Below are 24,829 nucleotides of genomic sequence, written 5' to 3'. Positions count from 1 at the left end.
AAAAAACAAGTTTGGTGCCCACATATGTGGACATTGCGCCTGAAGGGGATAAGAATATGCTTAGGAATCCTCTCCAACTTTTTTTTCTGCAATTCCACTTCGAAGTGTTCGAGAAACGTTCTAGAAATATTCGAGAAATATTCGAAAAATATTCGATTCGATTCGCACTCACACTTCATATTCGAATTCGCTTCGCACCCAAAATATTGCTATTCGCACAGCTCTAATATATATATAAAAAAATGATCACATTTGCCATGATCCAGCTAATCTGCATAATAATTTTTAAAATTGAAACAAGGCATGCTCAAATATCATTCTTTATGATTCAAAGAGAAGTGAAACCCATGAAACACAATATCTTTATAAATGAAGGAAAGAAGATGGCTTTTAAGGGCTCGTTTTTCTTTGTTAGACACAATATTAATGAGAACTAACAGACAATAATGCCAAAGAAAGCTTTTATAAAACGTCTTCAAAACATTTTATAGAGGTTTCGTGGAAAGCAACTTTGAAGAGTAGCAGAATGCAAGTGATAACCTGCAAAATATGTTACGTTTTAAAATTTAATACACTTAGAGCATATAAGCCGGTATAATAAGCTTTTACACTTAAAAAATGATGAATCGATGTGAGGGTATGTTCACTTAACCTTGAAGTGGGGCTTCGCGGCAGTGCAGATTTCCCCTGGATGGGTGTATTCACGGTACAGCATCCCTCCACTGCAGTGAAACCATCTTTACAGAGGGTTACATGCGGTTGATATATTTGTATTCGTTCATTTCGAATACTTCGAAATTTAAAATAATTTAAATTCGTTTTGAAGCAAATTCAAATACTGTAATATTCGTTCGAATATTCGAAGTGATCCGCACACGCTTATAAATTTGCACTTAGAAGCTAATGTGCATTTAAGTGGTGCTCCCGGTACATACAATACGTTTTCACGAGGATTTCCTCTATGAGCATTGAGACGCCTGATAAGTGTACTCGCAGGCCTATTGGAGCTATTTCAGATGAGGCTGTGGCTATTTGACAATTGCAGCGAAGTAAAAAAAGAAAATATGCATTTGTTTTTTTGGACTGCCAGATTTTTCTAACAATTTCGCGGTTCCTTGAAAGTAAGAAAAAACGGATGTTGACTCCATCACGTTTTCTTGCAACAAGGATGAAATGTATATGAATAGCATGAACAACAGTAACCAAACCTGCAAGCACCGCCATCAGCATAGGTAATTCCTTCAATTGGGTAGTCTGTCCAGTCTAACAAACAGGCCTCCAGTGAGGGCTTGAAGCCAGGGAACACATCCAGGTCGGATCGACGAGCCCCACTCAGGCCACCATTTCCGCCTGTGCCAACCACATTGTTGCTGCCTGCACGAACTTTGCAGACCCGTTCCAATGTCTTCACGTGCCACTCGCCCATCTGCATAACCACAAAGACACAGAAAGCACACAATGGTTATAAAGTCAACAATGTCCTGATCTTACAGAAGCCCAAACAACCAACAAACAAGATATATAATAAAGGCCACCATGCATTTGTTCACTGGCAACAAGGAACCCGTATAGGGTGCCGAAACGTCAATTCTGATGTTTTGTGTTCTATATTAGTTGGCGAGTGTACGTTTTCTTCAACCAGCAAAACCTTACTGTTTTGCTGGTTGCGAAAACAACCAGCAAAACAACAGAAATATAGCAGAAGTACAATCATCACCAAACGTACCACCCAAAATAGAATGGTGGGAAGCTTGTGAATATATTTTGCGTACCTTGCTCTTTTTACCCTTAATGAGCCACGCACGTGACCATTACTGCTGAGCAGAGAGTCTTCCAATGAGATTGCAGTAATGATCGAGGTGAGCAGTGTTGTTTTCATTGAATGTCAGACATGCAGTTACACAAATATTTGCGAAGTCCATAAGAAACTAAATGACATGCACTTTGCCTTCAGCCTGTGTGCTAGCATGAAAGCCAGCTGGCGACATTGTTCAGGACAGTTAGTTGCCAGCTGGTCCCACTGGTGACTGAATACTCAGTGGATGTGTATGGTAGCAAGAAAAGAAGGAGCTGTTTAAATGAAGGTATGCACATGGCAGTTAAGCCTCTTACTCTAGCAGTGGAAAGTCCCGTGTTCCTTGGCCTTCTCAGAGAATTTTGTATGGGCACTTCCGGCAAGCTGCAAGCACTTATTACAGTTAAACCTGGATTAACGAACCTGCATGTAACGAATTCCTGGATTTAACTAATTTTTTTCAATCCCCAATACCATCCCCATAGAAGCCCATGTATTTGTGACCTCCATGTAACGAAGGTGTTGCAGTAATTCACCTGAATGTAACGAATTTGCGGCACTGATCATATATTATTTTGAGTCGTAACATTACTAAAATCTTGTATGTACAACGCGTAAGTTTTATAATACGAAAATTAATCACACACGGGAGCGGTTGCAAGTAGAACGAATACCATTGCAACAAGTACAGCAGGCAAGTGCGTGCCGCGATGATACAAGCGTCACTAGAATAGCTTGCGCCGCTTAGCGGCAAACGGAGTTTCCTCGTTGCAAAGCCTTCGAGATGGTAATGCAGTGCGCCATCTCAAAGGCCACGCTTTGCAGCTTTTGCTTGCGAGTTGAGATGTCTGGTGGCGCTACTGTGCCGAACGGGTGAACGAAGCGGTGAGGCGGGTCAGGTGCGAGGCTCTGCGAGCGTCAGGCATTCTCTCTTGTTAGGCCTCTCAGCTGCTCTCGCTGTGACAATGAGCTCCGTGCCGAGAAAGCGCAAGGTTTTGTCTTTTGAAGAAAAGTTTGCGATTGTAAATGCGGTTTCTGCGGTTGAGAAAAAGAAGGACGTTGATGTGCGATTTAATATCCCAGCCAGCTCCCTGTCGACGATATTGAGTGCGAAGGACCGCATCCGCGAGGCAGCGGAGTCGGGCACGGGCTCGAAGAAGAAAAGACTGAAGAAGTCAACGTACGCTGATGTGGACAAGGCTGTCTTCACCTGGTTTCTGGACACACGGGCACGCAACGTGCCCATAAGTGGTGCAATCCTGCAGCAGAAAGCGAAAAATGTTGCGTCGATTCTTGGCCATGACGATTTCGAGGCAAGTAACGGCTGGCTGCAAGGGTTCAAGAGCCGGCACGGTGTCGTCGGTAGAGTGATTAGCGGCGAGTCTGCATCTGCTGACAGCGATGCCTCTGTGTCGTGGGTGGCCGAGAAGCTGCCTGGCATCTTGGACCGCCATGAGGCTGCGGACTTGTACAACGCCGATGAAATGGCATTGTTCTACCAGATGTTGCCGAATCGCACGCTGGAGCTTAAAGGCCAACTCCAGCGATTTTTTGGCCATGTCAAAGTAATGGTGCTTTTATGTTCCTGAGATGCTCCTGTCACGGGCCCGATAGCAGAAATACTCGGCAAATTGGAGAATAATTTTAAATAAGCAAAAAAGAGCAACACTGAAACCGAAACCCAACCGAGCATACTGTCTTCGCGTGACGTATAAGTGGGGACAAAACCAGAAATCATGCAAGGCATGCCGGTCCCGCCAGCGCGTAGTATGAAAGCTGCGAAAGCGGCGAAGAGCAGACACTCAGTTGAAAGGTGACTCCGTCGGAAATCTTGTGCGTGATTGACCGTGTTACGTGCACAAGCTGAGCTGTCAGGAAATGACAGCTGCGATTCCGACGCATTTGGAGGCCAACTATAATGGCCATTCCTCTTCGATGAAGTGGAACACACCTGTTTAGCTCTTTGCTTGCCTGGTTGCGCATTCCATCGCCAGATGGCACCAGCTGTCCAGGCAGCTCAAGTTTGTGGGGCCGTGATCGGGTAAAATGCTATCGCTGAGAAATTCGCGGACTAATTCTAAAGCTTCTTAATATTGCTATGGGAAGAGTGCATAAGTTTGGCAATAGCGGCGTTCAACATCGCGTTGGTACGGCCGAAGGAATTTAATATAAGCCAAGTATGAGCCACCTTTCACACCATTAGGTTACGTTGTTTCGCACGATGCGCAGCTCACCCACCCTATACCGATAGGCCCGGTCGCGGTGCACCCTGTATATGCTACGGAAAGTGTTTTCGTGGTGTTCACGCATGTGTATTCTTTAGCCGGTACGGTATTACCATACTTTCCGCGCGGTAAACCGGCATTGCTAGCTAAAACACTCTAATATAGAGACGCAGGGTAATCGTTAGGTGTGAGTGTTTCGTGACTGCCAACGGGGAATCGTGTGCAGCCCACAACGTGACACCACTTGCCAGCCATCGCACGCATTACCACAAGGAACTGAAATTCACACGCCCAGGCAACGAAGCGCTCGCCAAACACTCGCGATTGTTGCCTTGCGGATAGCAGACGCTCTAGGGGCCCCTGGGTTCCGCCACTTCCGCTTAACAAAAATGACGTCACGCACACAATGTTGCCAATAATTCTGGGAAGCGAGGTGGGGAGAGTCAGGGCAATCAATAAAATTCATTTGCAATGAATCTGCGTATGTCTCCAGCTTGTAATTTGGCATAAGTAACGGGAACATGAAAAGGAACGTACCCAGCGAATTTTATTGAGATCCATGGACCTCGAAAAATCGCCGGAGTTGACCTTTAAAGGGCACGAGTGTTGAGGCGGAAAGCAAACTACGCATCACGGTCTTGCTTTGTGCAAACAGTGACGGCAGCGACAAAAGAATCCCATTAGTTATAGGAAAAAATGGCCGGCCAAGGTGCTTTGAAGGCACGAAGCGGATGCCAGTCAAGTACGTGGCCAATTCGAAGGCCTGGATGAGCCAAGAAATCTTTACTGAATGGATGAAGGCATTCAACCAAGATGTCAAGCGTCAGGGTTGCCAAATACGTCTATTGCTTGACAACTGCTCCACGCACCACATCGAAGGCCTTCGGCTATCGAACATCGAGCTGCAGTACTTCCCTGCCAACTGGACGTCCCTAAAACAGCCGTTAGACAAAGGAATCATCAACAGCTTTAAGTGCTGCTATCGTCGTTGCATCATTCAGAAGATCCTCTTGGATATATGCTTTGAACGGCTGACAAAGATAGACATTTACCAAGCCATCGAGATGCTTGGTGCTTCCTCCTGGCAGGAAGTAAAAGCTGACACAGACTTCGTGTGAATGGTGGAGTGCCTGACGACGTTGCACTTGACTTTTTGTACACTGACAGTGATGCTGTATCTACCGAAGAAATGTCGGATGTGGCACTTGTAGAAACTGCCCAAGATCGCGGTGATGGTGAAGGTTCGTCAGAGGCAGATACATCGCCGTTGCCTACCGTGAAGGAGGTCTTGGACGCGCTGGACATTCTGCGCCGTCACGTTGGCTCACAGGATGACTAGGCAGCATTGGATGAGTTGGTTTCTCTGAACCGCCGCGTGACGTCATCTTTGACGCGAAAGGCACAAGCCAAAATAACGCAGTTTTTTTGTGCTAAATAAATATTTGAGGTGAGTGGCACTGAACTGGCATCCGCCGCGTCTTCGTTTGGTTTTCGCGATAGTTTCTCTAATCTTTACTCGAAAACTGCATGTAACGAAAACCTGGATGTAACGCAAATTCGCGAATTTTTTCGCATTTCGTTATATCCAGGTTTACCTGTATTTGTACAAGATGAAAACTGCACTTTAAGGGGACCACGAAGTGTTTTTTAAACGTTTTTTTCAGCGTTTAGGCTACAGCATGACCAAATCATTCGCATCATAAATTAAGCAACGCACCTTGTACTAAGGCAGCTATGGGCAATTACAGTCAAATCTCGTTATAGCAAACCTCAGGTTAACAATTTTTTCAAATTAACGACTATTTAAAAAATCCCCCTCCAAATGTCTATTGGTTTAATGTAAAAATATTTTACTACTACGAATTTCAGAATACCGAATGTTTCAGAATAACGTATAGAATTTTATCGCCCTTGCATCTCAACAACACTTCAAAATAGCGAATTTAAAAAGTTACTACAGTCAAACCACGCTACAACGAAATTGACGCTGCTCGGAAAAATGTTCGTTGAAGCGAACATTTCGTTGTAGTGAAATCGAAAAAATATGGCTGACCTCAGCTAGGAGAACAGAGAAACTTTTATTTCCAAAATTCAAAAAGTGTCTGCTGCTTCCTTTGCGTCCCCAGCAGCGTCACGACGGGATTCTCATATATGCATAGCGACGCCACGTTGAAAAGCACGCAGAAACAAAGTTCGCGGCTTCCGCGAACGAACCAAACAGAGGCATGGTCGTGCAACACGAACTGCAGAGTTGCACTAATACGCTAACACTAGCTATCTGCCAACAATGGCGAGATGCAGGCGTGCTATCGCGGAGCGATGACTTACGCCTTATTCTATGCTATTCTTATCCACCACTCACGTCTGGCTGATGCCGTTGATAACGCGGATGAATTGTTGCTCCGACCACCGGTCGCACTGGCCAAGCGCGAAAAGCACGAAAAGCATGGGCATTGGAAAAGGCATCGTTCCACGATTGCACTCCAGGGCTGCTCGCGTTGATAACGTGGATGTACCGTTGCTCTGACCACTAGCGAAGCGCGAAAAGCACAAAAAGCATTGGAAAGGCATCGCAAAAGGAATCGTTCTGTGAATGCACCCCAGTGTAGACAACTGAGCTTTGGCTTCGGATTGTCTGCGATTAAGAAGCAACTCAAACCAGTTGCGAAAGCAGGGCAGTCCGATCGCCGTTGCTATCAAGCAATGGCGGCCCCCATACTCAATCAACAGCGGCGGTTTCTGAAGGTGCCAACACGCGATTTAGACTTTGAATTCGTATTTTTATATTCTAAAATGCATCAAAATGTCCGAGATTGTGTTTATTGCACAGTAAAATAAATTTTTGAGCCCGGAATGGCATGGTGAATTTCGTTGAAGCGGAACGGCAGCAGAAAAAATGTTCGTTGTGGAGAGCATATCTATGCATTGACTCCTATGGACTGTTGACGGGGAACCGAGAATTTGTCGTTGTACCGGAAATTTTGTTGAAGCGGAGTTCGTTGTAGCGGAGTTCGACAGTAGCAGCAGCGTAAGCAATTCCCAGCTCCGTACGTGCCACTACCATTATCATCAGAACGCCCGCTTATTTCTCTATGTGCCTGCCCAATTCCAAATGTGTGAATCGCCATCATTACCTATCACCATTACCATCGCCTGTACTTATTTTCTACGTAAGGCTTTGCCTTGTCACCTTTGTGTCGCCAGGCAGCTCTGTCTGCATGCTTGTAGCACGGCTGTTTAGCTCACCTTTAGCTTGGTGGTTGTAAGTTCACGATGAGCTCCGGAAGTAGCACGAAAGTAACGCGGCGACAGTGAAAAATGCGACCTGAGTGACCTATGGGATGAAGTCGCCGAAGACTCCCTGTGCATGCTTCACTAATGTTTGAACACTACGCACAGTGCGACGACAAAGTGTGCACGTCGGCAGAGCCGACGACCGATAAGATCCGTACCATTTGCCATGATAAGGAAACGGCGACGAGGACGATGAGAGCAAAGACGACGTTGAAACAGCGCGCACAAACCAACGCGAACAATCGGTATCAACGCCGATGTTTTGAAGTGCATAAGAAGAATGTGCACTCTGAAGAGTTCGTCTTACAGCAGTTGAGCTGCACCCATCAGGCAAAGATCACGCTCTTCCTCAAATAAACGTGCACTTGTTCCGTAATATTTCATTTTTTTTTGTCTTATTAGAGAATAATGCGATCGCGGATGTATACCCTGCAAAGGTAGGCGACTCATTTGGTTGCATTTATGATTTTAGCGTGAATATTTCAAGTTTTTCACTACGACGACTTTTCAAAATAACGAACAATATTTACTGGTCCCTTGAGATTCATTGTATTGAGATTTGACTGTATGTGTTGCCCCTTTTCTGAGTCCTGCCTTTCCTCAACACATCGAATGCAAAGCCGTCGCTGGCGATGGCAGCACACTCAACAGGTTGAGCTGCACTACCCTCCCCGTGGCCTCCGCAGTCAACTCTGGCAATGTGCCATCAGGCAGCGGAGACTATGTGGATTGTGGAGTGATTGACATCTGCTCTGCCAGGTGCCGCAGCACTACCAGCCAGTTTTACTTTTGTTCTTCTGTATGCCAACACTCTGCAAAAGCCAAGTATGCGGACAAAAAAGTACAGTAGACTATCATTAAACGGAACCTGAAGGGACCAGTAAAATATGTTCCGTTTAACAGGAGTTCCATTTACAGAAAGATGAACAGGAGAGCAGAATTGAAGCATGAAACCAATCATATTAGAGGCAGTTCCATTTCAGCAGCAATTCCGTTAATGAGATTTCCGTTTACTGAGAGTCTACTGTATTTGAGAATGATAACCGACAAACATAAACTTGGGCAATGAGGTTGTGTCTTCAGGGTGAAGTTACAGCCACAGATGCATGGATTCTGCTGTTGATTGGATAATGAGAGCCCGCCGCTCATTGCACTGACGAGCTGAAGCGACTCCACTTGCCAGTTGCCTTACATACCTTACACAATCGCTAGATTTGCAGAACACAACGCAGCTAGGGCAATTTATGGTGCTCCTGGTGAAAAAGGCAACACATCTGAATTATGCTACTGCTGAGAATAAAATACACTAGGTTTCTGCAATAAAAATTTTGTGCTTGCCTGGTTCACCTTAGCGCCACCAGATGGCCACACCCATCCAGCCTTTTATGTTTACAGCTACGGTAACCCGGTATATACTAACACAAGGAAGTGTGCGAACAAACCAAAATTCTGTAATGTAGTTTTCGCAGGTTCACGTGACGACGCGAAGCACTTTGCAAAAAGCCAGCAAGCTTGGCTAGTTCGGCAACACATTAGAGAAAAACGAGCGTGTGTGTGTTCACGACCAATACGCTCTAGTATTGACCAGTCACTATAGCTATTGCCCAGAGTCACTAAAACTTTCATTACCTTTCCTGCACAGCACAGTGATGTCGGTGTCAGTTGCGCTATAGCAATCGGTTTCTATCATGAGAACGAGCATTCAGGCACACTTTGAAAGTGAATTAAAATATATTTAAAACGTTTGCTTTGCCCAACAATTTGTACAGAGGAAGCATACAGCAGGCTTTTTATAGCCTCAAAATTTGGTGTCTCAACTACTTTAATCCAATAATATCCCGTGGGTATGTAGTTATTGGTCTTAATAAATTCTTCCAGCCACATAGCACTTGCCTACCTGCTCTTGTGATCACTCAAAATTATAGTGGAAACTAAAATATGTATTTCGTGAGCCTGTCAACTTCTATTTCTCCAAAAGACCGTAATAAAGACATCTTGGAGCATGCTTAGATCAAATTACACAATTTTTGCCAAAATGTAGCAAGACGTAGCAGGTTTTACCTCTTGGTGCAATTAGCGCAGATATCACGTCAAGTGTTTTTCACTAAATGAAAGCAAGCTGATACATACCATAAACATAAGTTTATAGTTTTTCATGGTCAATCTGATAATGCAACATTCAGTTAATTAAAGGGGGATGTGGCAATGAAAACTATTTTTGTTATTTATGGGGATAAAGTGATGAAATTTGGCATGCACATGATTTGTTATGCTGATGTGATAACTAAAATCGGTTTAGAGCTTTCTGTTGTAGTTTTTGAGTTACACTATTTGATAAGCTTTCATTGTCATCCCAAAATGAATGAGTGAATTAGACATAAGTTTGTCAAGATTTTCGCATAAGAATATTCACAAAGGCCCATTCTATGTCGTAAAAGTTATTGGTTTATATTTTAATATTAAAATAAGCACACCAAAAAATTTTGAAATTGCCTGTACATATTTTCTTACTAACAACTTTCACAAAAAAGCCAATTATAAAAATCTGTATGATGCGGAGACAAATATGGACAGCTTTACGGCACTCGCCAATGTTTCAGGATCTAAGCGGAAAGAACGGACTGGTTATAAGTTTATTTGTTACAAAATGGCACAGGGATGACTGACAGCAACTGCACAAAAAATGGAAGCTGAGAAAACAGAGCTCAAATAAAATAGAGCTCAAAGCTAAGGAAATGGAACTTAGAAGGCAGCTGGTTTTACTTTTCATTGGAGAAATACACATTTAGAGCAATCATGAACTCCGATCTGTCCTCTTTACAATGACGCCAAGATGGTGGCACTGTGCCAAGGGAAAGCTACAGGATTTTCATTTTTTGAAGCCCAATTTTGTCGTAGTTTTTAATGGCACCACACTAGTAAAATGCTTTTTTCTTAACTTCTACTGCTTGTTTTTTTTAATATTTCACCATGATGTAAAAGATGGTTTGAGGATTGCCAAAAAAAAAATAAATAAAATGAAAAACTGAACATTTTGACTAAATTTACCATTCCCATCGCTACATCCCCCCTTAAACACTTTCCCTGACTCAATGAAACAAGGAATACTACTAAAATTATACTGCCCTGCACAATTTACATTTTATGCCCATACTTTCATTCTTATGTCTGTGCACTTATTTGTGCTCACCCCAGCAGAGATCACTTTTTTCTAGTGGTATATTACTACAAATGGCAATACTGTTGTTACTAAAAAAGAACTATGCAAGCTGGTGTGAGCGTATGTTGTAGCATGGCTCTATAGACTCGCAGGGCTGCAAAAATGACAAGAATGCCACCATGATGTGAGCCTCGAATGCACAGCAGAGGCTAGGCATGCATGTGCAAAAAGCAGGAAAGAGGTACAAACTGATTATGCACCAACATGCTTGCCTTAAAGACAGTGTATAGAAAAGAGGCATTATTTTTTTGTGCAAAAACTTTTTGGTCTTCAAGTTCATGTTTCAGGCTTCTTTAGGCTGAAGGGAGCACTGCATGAATCCTCTATGGAACAAAACTAGTCAGTTAAAGCTGCACAGAACTCAAACTAAAGGAAGCCTCTGCAAATGAATGGCTGATAGCTTAAGAGCCAAGTCTCAAGTATTAATTACAATCCTTGACAGCTGTCTTGCATATATGCACAGAACAGAGGAGAGTAGAGTGAAGGCTTATATACATGTATGCTTACTGCATTGGCAAAAACAATGTTATACTGTGGATGAAGCAAAAGCTGCCTTACACACAAATGAAATGTGCAACATTTGTGGCATTAGCAATACACAATCCTTTCAACATAAGGATTTAAGAAAGCTGCTTGAATCTGTGGAACTTCACTGTATGTATATTTCCTATAGTTATGGCACTGTCAGTGAAATTAAATATTCCTGAGCCTATAGAGCAGCTTCTGTGGAACAAACGCTCTGTGCTCATATATGCAATATCCATTTCTTAATTCTACAAAATATCAGAATGTGCTTCTCCAACACTGAAAATGATCTTTACAGATGGTGCTTCCAAAACCTATCAATGTTTAGAAAATAAAAGCAGAGCACAAAAAGATGGGACATACATAGACAAGAAGACCGGATGAGCGCTCAACGAGTATTCTCATCTTTCTATGTCCCGTCTTTCTTGTGCTCTGCTTCTGTTTTATGACCATGAACCTACTTGCCCAGCAAAGCAAAATGACTGGAACAGTTCTAACACATAGGAATTTTCACCCTGGTGCTTCATGCTGAGGAGATGTGTCTGACAGTGGTGACAGTTCAAAAATGTTCAATCCTCCGTAATTCATTACAAGTATGAGAACATAAAGAACACCAGTCTTCATGGACTTACCAAATCCTTTTATTTAGCTGCATAATATTTCCCCAATTTGTTACTGTAAAAACTGTATGCATTACAAGTGCCTGAAACAAAATTTCACCTTATGGATAATAAAAAAAATTACACTCAAGCAGGAGTAAATGCAGCACCGGTGTGCTGGACTTCAATGTACAGCCTTGCAATTTATTATTTTTTTTGCTAACACACAGAGCAGGGACACTGGTTTCAACAAAATGGTTTCTAACCTGAACAAAGAAGGAGCGTCTATCTTGAGGTGACAAGGCTGGGTTGAGAGCAGCCAGCCTCCAAAGAACAACTATCTCATCACAAAGGCTGCTGCAGGCATGCTGCGACGAGTGGGCATTGCCGTGGCCGACTGCACGACCTCCGTGGCCATTTGATCCGGTATGCAGGGAGACCTTGGTGTTAAACCACCAGCACAGGATCTGCACAGTGAAGTTTGCAAGTGAAATGTGACACATGCAAGAGATCATAGATAAAAAAAAAAAGAATTCAGGAATGCATACACTTTACAGTGACATTCTGCCCAGAAGCATGATCACACAAGAAAGACTTCTCAACTACCTCTGGTGCTGTGCTTTCTTAGAAAACAAGGTAGTGACTGGCACCTAGCATATCCTACATGAAGAGACCCTGAAGCTAATGCGGTGATAGAGTTGGAATGCACTTATTTGGTAGGGGTGGCTTTGGTAAACATTGAGGGCTGACTTCAAATGCTCACCAAAATATTTCTCGCCCCGAACTCACTCAGACTCAGACACACAGCTCGATCCAAGTCTGAGCGAGTCGACTCATGAGTGAGTTTGCCGACCTATGGACAGACTCAGCTGGGACAGCAAACAATGGAGGATGGTGCATGCTGATGCATGCATCTTTGACGAATTTGAATCACGATAGAAAAGTGTAGTGTTCAAAGTTATTTTCCTCGCTCTGCAAACAGGCCATCTACTGTGCTTGCTACAGACTAGGTTGATCAATGTTTCATAGATTGATAATCACTGTTCGTGCACAGCAGCACAGCATCACAGCCACAGAGTCACGGCGAGTGCTTACGAAACCCTACCGTCTACTCCAGAATAATGCTACTACACAAGAAAAAAATGAAATGCATTGCACAGCCATTGCCAAGCATGCAACAAGGTTTCAATTTGAGCGCTACCACGGCACGCACCTGTTCGCAGGCCAAAACTTCTTCCGTCAAGATTTGCAGAAGAGGGATGGCATTGCGATCTGAACGACGAAACATTTCACGTACAATAGACAGTAGATTCCACATGCCCTCGGGCTCCCTGCCACGAAGTGGGCGGAGGAGGCTGCACCACTCAGTGGCTGCTGGTGGTGCTGTTGAGGACAGGTAGTTGACATCGCTAAACACCATTGGCGATGGGACGCAAAGCTTAATAAGAATCTTTCGTATGTTTTCGTGCAGGGTTCCCTCATCAAGGCACCATGTCGTCTGTTCATATGCAGATGCTCCAGCAGTTGGATCTGTGGCAGTAAACAAAAAGAAAAGCACAAATATTTAACATAGGTGCTACTTAATAAGCAAAAAAGTCGTGACAAGAAATGGCAGGTTATCAAGGGCTATGAAGCAGTGATGAATGATGAAATAAGAATAGAATATGTTATTTCTGGGGTTTGCCTTGAACAATCTACCTTTTTCATTTTCCTGTGCCACCCTCTGCCATTTTGAGAGGGTTTTGATAGGGGCCGGGACAACCGGCATCAACAGAACAAAAGGCTCCAGGACGAAGAGGTGTTCGAAACTTTTCCGCTAGGGGAAGGGCACATGCACCATGGCATCGTGAAAGAGGAGGATTGTTCAAGAAAAATTTTGTAAAAGATGGAGAAAAGAATCCTCAAATGCTCTTTTGGCGACTCAGGAAGACAAATTTGGCTGCCCTCAAGCCCATTCCATTAGTCATTCCACAACATTCCAGTCATTCCACATTGTACTAGCCACTCGGAGGTGAGGAGAAACTGCCGACTAACTTACCTGTGCTATCTCATAAAAACTGCTACAAAAGACAGGTACGCAACTATGTTGTCACAATGTTTCCACCCAGCACTTGGCTGCGGTTTTTCACAAGTTGCAATTTTGTCGGTTACCCATTTGCCCAATAGAACTATCGTTATGCAATATTCTGCATACAAGTAAAGCTGCTGTATTAGGGCTAGTTGGTACCACTCGCATTGCCAGGAACTTGATGAAAGGACAATTGAAAATAGACACACACAGGGTGAAGCGCATACTAACAACTGGTTTGTTTCCGTGCCAGACACATCCTTATGTGCATACACAGTTAATGTGTGTTCAACAGTGAATTAGCTTACTTAAGCACAACAGTTTCAAGAATGCACAGGTGGACTAAGCTTGCTTTTTTTAAAAACACGGGAGTTGGGATTAAAGCTATTTAAAAGTTAATCCTAGCGATATTATAAAAAAATACATATTTGAGAGGTTTACCTGCAGTGGAATCAGTGATTCTTTATATATTACCAGCATACATAACACATCTGGTTGCACTCTGCAGCCTACCCTGAAACTTTGGGACACTGTATAGCTGGCCAACAAAACTGTAGCAGATGATTACATAGACCAAAGCACAAATGTAATGCTCTAGACAAGCTAAAAATTCAATGGAATTATTAATTACAAAGCATTCTCTAATCACACAACATGAAAATTACATAGTATTCAAATAGCAGTCAGGCTCAAGGAGTGCCAATTAAAGTTCCAAGGTTTATTCAGGTTTTTAACGCCAGAGCATTAAATAGCATGTACTAAAGAAAATTCAGCGCCAGTGTTGCTGTCAGCGGCGCGGTGCGTTTGGGTACCACTGTGCAAGGCCACGCTCACTAATTAGCAGTTAGCTGATGATGCTTATCAGAAGGGTTGTCAGCAATTAAGACGTACTGGTGCGTTTTCCACCTGCCGCCATCACGCCTCTGTGCATTTCCGGTGCTTATCCGTAAAGGCACCGCTGCACCAGTCGCACTGCGACGTTAGCGCCGCGACAGTGGCCCCTTCAGGTTTTTGATATGCTTCACCTCATCACACCCTGGCACTGCGGCAAAGCTGCCTTTCGGACTCGGCTACGGCCGCTGACGGATAGACTCTCAAAAGCGCTGGTTCAACCATACGAGATGATAGACGTGGCAGAAGACGAGACAGAGATGGGGGCTTTAATTAATGCCGTTTCAGATCTCAAATTTGGGCAGAAAAAAAAATCGGGAGCCGAAATTTCAGATGTACTTATACATTGATGTCTATGGGGCAGATTAGGAACTCAGGACTCGAAGGGCCCTTGCCCGCGACATCAGTTGGGTCTCCACAGAAGTTGACGGAGGAGGAGAGGTGAGGAAATAGAGTCTTTTTTTTTCACATGTAAAGTGTTGTTGACACCACATTGGTTGCACCAAATCATGTAAATAAATACAATTCGGCCTCTGCATTGCTTTGTTCTTGATACGACAACTAGGGAACACCACCCCTCCAGCACTTCGCCAACCAAGCCAAAAGAAACGCTTTCATGCTGTTATCTCATAAGTAGGCTTGTGCGAATAGTAAATTCTAGGTCCGAAGCGAATTCGAAGCGAATAGTGATGTGGTCGAAGCGAATGTCGAAGTGAATTCAAATAGTTTATATTACATATAAAAAAAATGAGCGTATTTATCAGGACTCAACTAACCATCACAATATTTTAAAAGTTGAAACAAGGCATATGCATATGTCATTCTTTTTGGTTCAAAGGGAAGTGGAAGCAACTTTGAGTAGTAACAGGATTTGGCTTTCGGTAGAATGCAAGTGATAGCATGTAAAATACGACACATTTTAAAATTTACTATAGAGCATATAAGCTGGCATAACAAGCTTTTAAACATAAAAAATGATTAATCGATGTGAGGGTAATACAGTGAAACCTCATTATTTCGAACTCGGTTATTTCGAAATCCTGCATAATTAGAAGGATTTCTGCGGCCCCGTATTTTGCAATGTAAATTTGAGTGGATAATTTGAAGCGGCGGTCAGTACCAGCCCGGTTAATTCGAAAACTTTGGGTGGCATGTGCCAATTCCCGATCCCGATTTAGCCGCAAATCTGCAGAACCGATGGCCCTTAGGAGCCACAAGGCAATGCATTCTAGCGGTACTAATGAGTAACAAGTTGAGCACCCCAGCCTCGCTGCTGGCAGCGCAAGAAAAAAAATAATAATAAAAAGAAGCAGCAGCAGTCTCGTGGTCAGCTGAAATGTGCGCCTGCGGAAAAGAAGACGTGCTGCACTGCAATACAGCAGTGACACGTGGGTAGCATGAAGCATGCTTCTCTCAACGTCAGTGCATCATAATTTACCCATTCTTTCTGGGAAAATAGAAAAAATAATAAAGGGCGGTCTGATGGAATTCGTGATGTATGCAAACCTCTGATTGGCGGTTGTTCCGGCAATTTGCGCACTTGCACTGCTGGTGGAGTACTTGCCTGCAACGCCCTACTTCGAAAACTCAGTTAGAAAACTTCAATGATCATCTTTTCCACCTACAGTGATGTGATTGACTGAAGCTGTTTTGGAGCAGGTTTTTGGAGCAGCAAAAAGTGCGTTTTGGAGCAGATAAAAGGGCTTTTGGAGTAGCCAAAAATGTGTTTGGGAGCAGGGAAAACAGCTTTTGGATCAGATAAAAGCTCACTGCCAATGGGAAAAATGAAGCGTGTCAAGCAAAGCAGTCAAATAAGGAGGAACTGTTTTGAAATAAAAAGTTCTGCTCCAATAATGGCTGTTTGCATAACACCATTGGATCACCTAACAGTCCCGTAAGCGTAAACATTGAACAAGGGTGTCAATGCATCCATATTTTACAGCGCGAGACAACAACACAGTAAGGAACACAACCTCAGTGTGTACCTAAACGATGAGTGTCTCGAATTTGTGATTTTTTTCTCATAAAATGTAACATACCTTTTGTAGAGTGAGCATTTTGCAATTAGATATTGATAAATAGCGAAATATTAAAAGATAAAAATGCCAACAGCACATTCTGGCACATTTCTGGAGGCGTATATAATAGAAAGATTGCTGGAATATTTATTCAGCTTCGGACACCTTACACAAACACCTTTGCTTAGTATCCAAACCAAATTTAGTATTGAAACGAGAACCGATACTTTCATGACAAATTTTTTGACAGACAACACTTAGACGGAACTATGCGAAATGCGCAAGGCTCCCACGAGACGAAACATCTTTTAAATGCGAATGCATTTCTTAGTCGAGCTATGTCAGGCGCCGTGCGGCGTCCGCGATCTCTCCGCTCCCGCCCCCCTCTCCCATAGCAACAGCTGCGAGCGCGCGCGCTCCTCCTCGCCCCTAGCAACCGGAGCAGGTGGGGGGGGGGGGGTGATTCTTAAAAGGAAGAAGGAAATGAAAATGAAAATTGGGTGTAGAGTGCACGATAACTGTCTCTCAAGTGAGGACACCTCAACCGATACACTCACGGGGGACTGGGGATTGAAGGGACAGTGAGAGTGAAAAGAGGATGGTAAAAGAAGAAAAAGAAAGGTATGAGTGGAAAAAAAAAGAAAAAAAAGGTGAGGGGGGGGGGGCAGGAGAACGGGTGGTGCGGGCGGATCAGCGGATAGTGAGTGGAGAGGAGGAGCGCACTCGAGCGCGTGAGGGCGCTCGCATCGCGGGAGCTCGGCGGAGCTCCCACGTGTGTGGGAGAGTGTGGGTGAGGGTAGGCGCGTGCTTCGGCGCTTCTCTCGGCGGCGCCCCACTCTCCCGTTCGCTCACTCGCTCGCAAGCGTATATAAATGGAGCAGAGCGCGCGCTCTACTCTCTTTCGACCCGTTCGCCGGCTTTCGCTGACGCGAGATGGCTGACGTGGAAGACAAGGCTGCGAAGCGAAGAGCGCGTGATGCCGAATTCAAGCGCCTGAAGCGAGCTGCCGATGCCGAACTCCGTGCTCGGGAAGCTGCCCTACAAATAACAGTCTCGTCATTCATTATATAATAACTTCGCCGCATACTCGGGCCCAAAGAAATGCACTCGCATATTCTCACGATTCCCTTCGGGGAGGTAGGGTGAATTTTGGAAGGGTCACGCCAATTTGCAACATTCTGGAGAGGGTTATGTCGGTTATGGTTATGTCCCCAAAAAGCGCCGGGCAGTGTGCCGAGAAAAATTATGCACGAATACATTCCTCTCGTGGCACGAAAATTTTGCCACGCGGCCACTTTGGAGTGTCGCGTTTTGCCGCCGGCGGCACGCTGCGCACGTTTTTTCGCTAGTGTGCTTATAGTTTGGCGCAGTTTTGGCGCAAAACAGCGGAGATGTAGCAGGATGTAGCAGCTTTCACGTCTTGGCGCAGTTTGGCGCAGCTATCACATCACTGCACCTAGAGCACATCGCGAATTCCGTCACACTAGTCATTATTAAATTCCTTATGTTACGAGAAAGAATGGGTGAATGGTCGCATCATGACGCATTGACGCTGCGAGGAGCAGGTGACATGCTGCCCGCGTGTCACCACTGTGTTGCAGCGAAGCACGTCTTCTTTTTCGCAGGCACGCATTTTAGTTGACCACGAGACCGTTTTTTTCCTCCTTTTCTTTTTTTTGCACTGGCAGCAGCGAAGCCCGCCGTTTCCCCGGTTTAGCGGCAAAATTGGGACCAGATATTGCTGGAAAACATAACCCTTGTAGCTGCAAACTAGCAGGCACAGCAAACGACCACCTCTAATTACTTCCAGTAATTCAAAGTTCCCTGCGTCCCGCTTTTTGTATGTCTGGTTAATTCGAAAACCCACCTAATTAGATTTTTCAGTCCCAATCACTTTGAATTTACGAGGTTTTACTGTGTGTTCATTTAACCTTGAAGTGGGGCTTCGCGTCAGTGCAAATTTCTCCTGGAAAGGTGTATTCACCGTATAGCACAACTCCACTGCAGTGAAACCACCTTTACAGGGAGTTACATGCGGTTTATATATGTCTATTCGTTCATTTCGAATACTTCGAAATTTCCTGGAATTCATTTTGAAGCGAATTCGAATACTGTAATATTTGTTCGAATATTCGAAGTGCTCGAATATTAGCACAAGGCCTACTCATAAGGATATGCTTGGGATCCTTATGCAACTTTTTTTCTGTAATTTCGTTTCGAAGTATTAAAAAAATACGAGGAGAAATATGAGAAAATTATTCGATTCGATTCGCACAGCTCTAATTTTAATAGCAGGTTTTAGCTACTTTGCAAATGTCGCATATACCGTAAAATGGCGAGCAAGCGCCCCCCTCCCTTTTTCGGAAGATCTGAAATAAGTGCCAATGACCGAGCGAGTGGGCCCCCCACCTCCCCTGCGGCCACTTTTTTTTTTTTTTTCATGAGAAGCATTGCTTGTGTAAAAAGAACCACAAGAATGAGTACACTGAAAGCGTATCTAATGTTTATAAAATTTCGTTGTCATGTGGCCGGTCGTATATTGGTCAAACCGGTCGCTTCTTCAATGGTTTGGCAGTGACGAGGGCGGGAATAAAAAACAGTAAATATATAAAAGCATTTCATTAGAAACATGGATGGGCATTTTTTTAAAATTTTCAACGGCTTTCCCACCATCATCCTGAATTTCGGTCCAGGACCGAGCAAGCACTTCACCCCTCCAAAACTGGTTGCATTATCCTTCACCATAGGGGGGGGGGCTTGCTCGGCATTTTACGGTACTCATGTATATTTTGCACAGGCGTAAATTACCACTGATCCTTGTAGATATTAGCCAATATCCTAGTAGATACTACAGTAAAATGCCAAGCGAGCACCACCCCTATGGTGAAGGATAATCCGACCAGATGTGGGAGGGGGGCGCTTGCTCGGTCCCAGACCGAAATTCAAGATGGCGGTGGGAGAGCTGCTAAAAATAAAAAAAATGCCCATCAATGTTTTTAATGAAATGCATCGGAGAGCCTGGCGTGCAGCGCACCATCCTCCAAACCATCTAGGGCATTAGATATGCCACACCCGTTGAACGGTGACCGTTATACGACCAGCCACATGACAACGAAATTTCATTAACAACATTTGTTCTTTTTACACAAGCGATGCTCGTCTTGAAAAATAAATGTGGCCGCAGGGGAGGAGGGGGGCACTTGCTCGGTCATTGGCGCTTATTTCAGATCTCCCGAAAAAGGGAGGGGGGCACTTACTCAGGTAGGGGCACTTGCTCGGCATTTTACGGTAATAGAAAGAAATGGACCTGGGCAGATCACATCTTAAGGAGAGGCGACCGATGGTCAACTAGAGCATCAGAATGGACATCAAGAGATGGGAAATGTGGCTGAGTATGCAAAGGGTAATGGTGGAGCAACAAAATTAATTTGCAGGCATAAAAGGGAATCAGCTTGCGCAGGACAGGGTGGGTTGGAGATCACTGGTAGAGGCCTTCATCCTGCAGTGGACATAGGATAGGCTGATGATGATGGTGATGAAACTGCTTATGGAAAAAAAAATATATACTTTCTCTACCCTGTAAAGCCTCACAGCATGCATGCATGCAGGCTTGAAAAGAATGGAAACACTGCATGTGCACTTGAGGCCACATGCAGAAAGCTTTGTTATCTTTTAGTGTTATTTTCCATTTCATCGCACACTGCATAGTCCTTAACTTGAGAGAGTTTCTTCGGTATCTTTCAAGTTTTAGCCCCACATCACTATCACTATGCAACAATTGTACACTTTTCGCTTCAGGGACTGCGGTAAATTCTACGTCAATGATTTGGAAATGCCTGCTGTATGCACTTAGGTGAATTTCCTCTTTCACGAGTAGGCTTCCCCGTTAGGAATTGGCTAGGTATACACACACTTGCACAGACTCTAAAGGCTGATTGCCAAATGTGAATCTTTGTTATCTCACCAGGTTGTTGAACATTACCTTTGCCTTCAGCACATTTATTTTCAATCATACTTCAATCAACACCTTCCCGCATGAGGTGTTCAATCATTTGTTGTAATTTGTAGCCATTTTTTGCAGACAAGCCCAATATCACCTGCAAACCTCAAGTTGCTGAGATAATCTACGTTAATCAGTTGTTTGAATATCTAAGCATGCAGTGAACATTGGTGAGCTTGTATCTTCTTGCCTGACCTCTTTCTCAATGAAATTTTCTTGCATTCCTTGTGGAGAAGCAGAGTAACTGTGGAATCTTTGCAGATGTTGGCTAGGGCTTTGGCTTTGCAGATGTTTCAATACTCCTCGGTGATAATGTTTCCAACATTGCTGGTACCTCTGCTGAGTAATAATGTGTTTTCATAGCCTATGAAAGCTACATAAAGTGGTTTGCTGTTCTGAGCACATTTCCCACTTACTTGATTGATCATATGGTTGTGATAGACTGTAGAGTACCTCTTTCTGAAGCCAGCTTGCTTTCTAGGTTGGTTAAGTCAAGTGTTTCTCTTAACCTGTATGAAATTACTTTCGTGTATATATATATATATATATATATATATATATATATATATATATATATATATATATATATATATATATATATATATATATATATATATATAAAACTGAACATAATTTCATGGGTCTATAATTCTTGATGTCTTTGTACCAACTGGCCTAGCATACCACTTTGCTGCTTCAGAAATGTAGAGTGGGCAGTAATCATTTGAGAATGGTGTCAATTAGGGTGCCACTTTGCTATACTAGTCCTGTTACATGAAATGTTATAAAAATATGAAAAGGCTCCTTTTATTACCTATAAGCTCTGTTAAAAGTGAAATGACCTAGGGTCCTTTATTTGTGTTCTCAAATTTGGTGCACTTCTGCCAGGTTGGAGTTCTGATTAGTGTTCTCAAGGTTAATTGACAATTAAAAAGAGAGAGCGAGTGACATTTTATGGTGCCTTGGTGTGGGAAAATGCTGCAATGGTTGCTACCCTGATAAATAACACAGTGAATTTACTAGCAATAATCACAACGAATTTTTGTGTATTTACTTTCAATGGCTGAAGAAAAGCTTTTACGACTTGCAAGGACCTCAATCATATTTTTTCTAAAATAAAGAAATTTTTGTCAGCACCTCCAATGTATTTACAAAAATACACTTAAGCTAGAGCAGAGCTGGAGAGGAAATGACAATTTCAGTACATGTCAGACTAGTGTTGCAAAAGTTCACCTCACAAGCAAAATTCATGCTATGCGCAATGTATCTTCATAAAGTAATTCTGAAAGTCATCAGGAGCATTTAATTATTTTTACTGCAGTTTAGCCAAAAATGTCTGCGCACCTGGCAAAAAAAAAAAGTTTATATGAGATTAGGCTCCCCAGGGAATGTGAACTTTTGCACTGTTAACACTTTCGTGACCACACCCATTCCCATCAATAGTATGTTATCGATGACTTCAAGTTCAAGTTTTGGCACTCTCTGAGTGGTTCTGGACAGCTAATGTAATACAAAGGGTAAAATAAGATGTCTTTTATCAGTTCTGTTTGCGAGTTTCTTTTTTCCACCGCGGGGAGATTTTTAAAGCTCGTTCACAGTCAGGTAGGTGAGCGCTCGTTGTTTCAAACATAGCGTCGACGTCGCTCATGGGTGCTCTACAGATACGGCGAATTTCGACCGATTCCAATTAATCTGAGCAGGAATCTCTGGATGATGGTAGCAGCACAGACACGGAAGATGACTTCGATTTGCCAGGCTTCAGTACGGACAGCGAAAGTGAGTCAAACCTCCCCGGAACATCAGCAGCTATCTGCCGGTAAGTTTCGTCTTCTCCTCAGTTCGTTTAATCACTGCCGCCTGTCGATGTAAGCGTATCCGGTGCGTACTAAGAATAACAGCTCTTATCTGCAAGGTGTTAACTTCAATCAGGCCGAGCATTTGGCTGCAGAAAGAGCGCAGTTCCCTCCGCGAAGATGGAGCGGAGAGGACTTTAACCCAACGCTCCAGCGTGCTGCACGGCGGTGTCTTCGTGTTGTTTTCCACCGCAGAAGTCGTCAGAGAGATATGCAACCACACAGATAAATATGCGTGGATGCATACTTTCGAAAAGCCAACATACAGTGAGAGGGACGGATCCATGGAGGAAGGTTACTGAAGAGAAGATGAGCAAGTTTGTCGCACTACATATGTACATGGCAATCGACCTCTCCCTGTTTGTAAACAGTGATGTCACTGGCAGTGCCCCGCCCCCCAAGTCCCGCCTTCGGAGCAGGTGCTGGTTGGCAAGAAAGTTCCGCCGGCGGGATCTCTCTGCATAGCAGCGCTGCGTGTATCTGCTTTACTTCGATAGAAGTTGTTGCAAATTGCTATTTTCTGAACTCACAGCTGTTAGAAGGAAGAGTTACTGCCTACAATGAACAAATCTGTTAGGTCAACATATGATTTGCTCGTCGTGGATGACAGCCATAAAAAAATGTTATCCTCCTCGAAAGCGAACGTTGTACCTTTTCACGACGACTGGTGTTTAGAGAAATATTAGCATGGCATGGATGTGAACGTACTCAATTTCCGTCGCCAAATCTCCACTGCAGTTTTAAACGATGTACAGCATTGGCGGCTACTGTGCGCGAGGTCACAGATTAGATTCTCACTCACGGCGCAAAATTCTGATCAGAGATGAATGAAAGAAAAAAAAAAAAACGAAGGAAACACTCATTAGCCTGCGTTCGGTTAACAAATCCCCGTGAAAATTAAAGCGAAGTTTTCCCCTACGGCGTTCCTCATAATCCACTGAGCAGTTTTGAGATGTTAAACACAATAATTTAGTTATAAATAATGTCTTGCGCGGTTACTTCGCTGTATATGATGCCTACAACGTGTTTCTATACTTACTCCCCACCTTTAGACTTGGTACACAAACTCGGAATGTCACTTCATACATCGAGCCGTAAAAATAAGCTAACTAGAATATGACAAACAAGAATCTCCACTGCTTCCATTAAGACGTACATCTCCAATAAAAGGCGATACGCGTATGGTTCTGGATATTCGCCGTGGTAAACCGTACGTGCATGTTTGGCAATGCTAAAACACGCTGGTAGCTCATCCGTAGTCTCACCTTTCAGCCCGGACATCATGCACTTTTTTTGTTTGTTGTTTTGTGCACGCAGCCCGAACACTGAGATGTACGCACTCGCATATCATCGCGTCAAATAAAATGTCCAATCCTGAGGTTCCGTCGACAACCGGTCACTGCAAATTGCCCTGTTGGATACAACGCGTGACAATGTTTCCGCAAACAAGACGCGTTATTCACACAGCACACACCACACACAGTATTGCCAGTTTCAACGTCCGCACATGTGAACAGATATCGTCGCTGCCTTTAAACGCACACTACACGCCACAGTAAACGAGGCACATTTTCGAAGACGATATTGCTGTTCCTCGCACAGACCACCACGTGGGTTCACTTCTCCAAGTTAAACAGCCAGCAGCGTGGCAAATTTTTCGTCACGCAGTCCACGACATGTTCTTTGACACATACCACAAATAATTTTGGAACCAAAAGATTAAGAAAAAGGTTCAAAAGAAAAAAAAAAACGTGCGCCAAACACCGTGCGACTGCACCACGCTGAGCCGGCAGCGGGAGTGTTTTTCACCGCAGAAGTCGTCCGAGAGATATGCAACCACCCGGATAAGTATGCGTGGATGCATACTTTCGAAAAGCCAACATACAGTGAGAGGGGCAGATCCATGGAGAGAGGTTACTGAAGAGAAGATGAGCAAGTTTGTCGCACTCCATGTGTACATGCTAATCGTTGAAGTCCCACGCTTGTATTGGTGTTGGTGTCGACGACACATATTTCCAGGCCTTCGTCCACCGTCAGTGATGCCACGGAAAAGGTTCAAAGCTTCTTGAGTGTCTCTGATCAGAAGAAGACGACCGTCGCATCCCACAAGAAGCTTCCCCACGTGTCTTTTCTATTGCAACACATAAACGATTCTTCTACGCTATATTTTAACCCCGTCAGAACCTTTCAGTGGATGAGAAAATGGTGAAATCTGAAGGTCGGTATGGTATTCGGCAGTATATAAGGGAGAAAGAGGTCAAATGAGGGTACAATTATGGATTTTTGCAGATTTAGAACAGGCTACACTGTTCATTTCAACGAATACACAGGAAAATTGAAA

At 43.8% G+C, this 24,829-nt stretch overlaps 1 protein-coding gene across 1 annotated transcript in view; it reads right to left on the bottom strand.

Annotated features, from left to right (window-relative positions):
- The window catches only part of LOC119397232 (zinc finger SWIM domain-containing protein 8), a gene marked incomplete in the record, with an annotated part of 161,537 nt that overhangs the window by 86,047 nt on the left and 50,661 nt on the right, over positions 1-24,829 (bottom strand). Inside the window, 3 exon segments of the mRNA XM_037664670.1 lie at positions 1,209-1,426; positions 11,925-12,125; positions 12,872-13,188. Coding sequence (XP_037520598.1) covers positions 1,209-1,426; positions 11,925-12,125; positions 12,872-13,188 — 736 coding nt within the window.

The sequence above is a fragment of the Rhipicephalus sanguineus genome, chromosome 1, assembly GCF_013339695.2.
Source record: "Rhipicephalus sanguineus isolate Rsan-2018 chromosome 1, BIME_Rsan_1.4, whole genome shotgun sequence".
NCBI lineage: Eukaryota > Metazoa > Arthropoda > Arachnida > Ixodida > Ixodidae > Rhipicephalus > Rhipicephalus sanguineus.
This window is presented reverse-complemented; position numbering and strand designations above follow the sequence as displayed.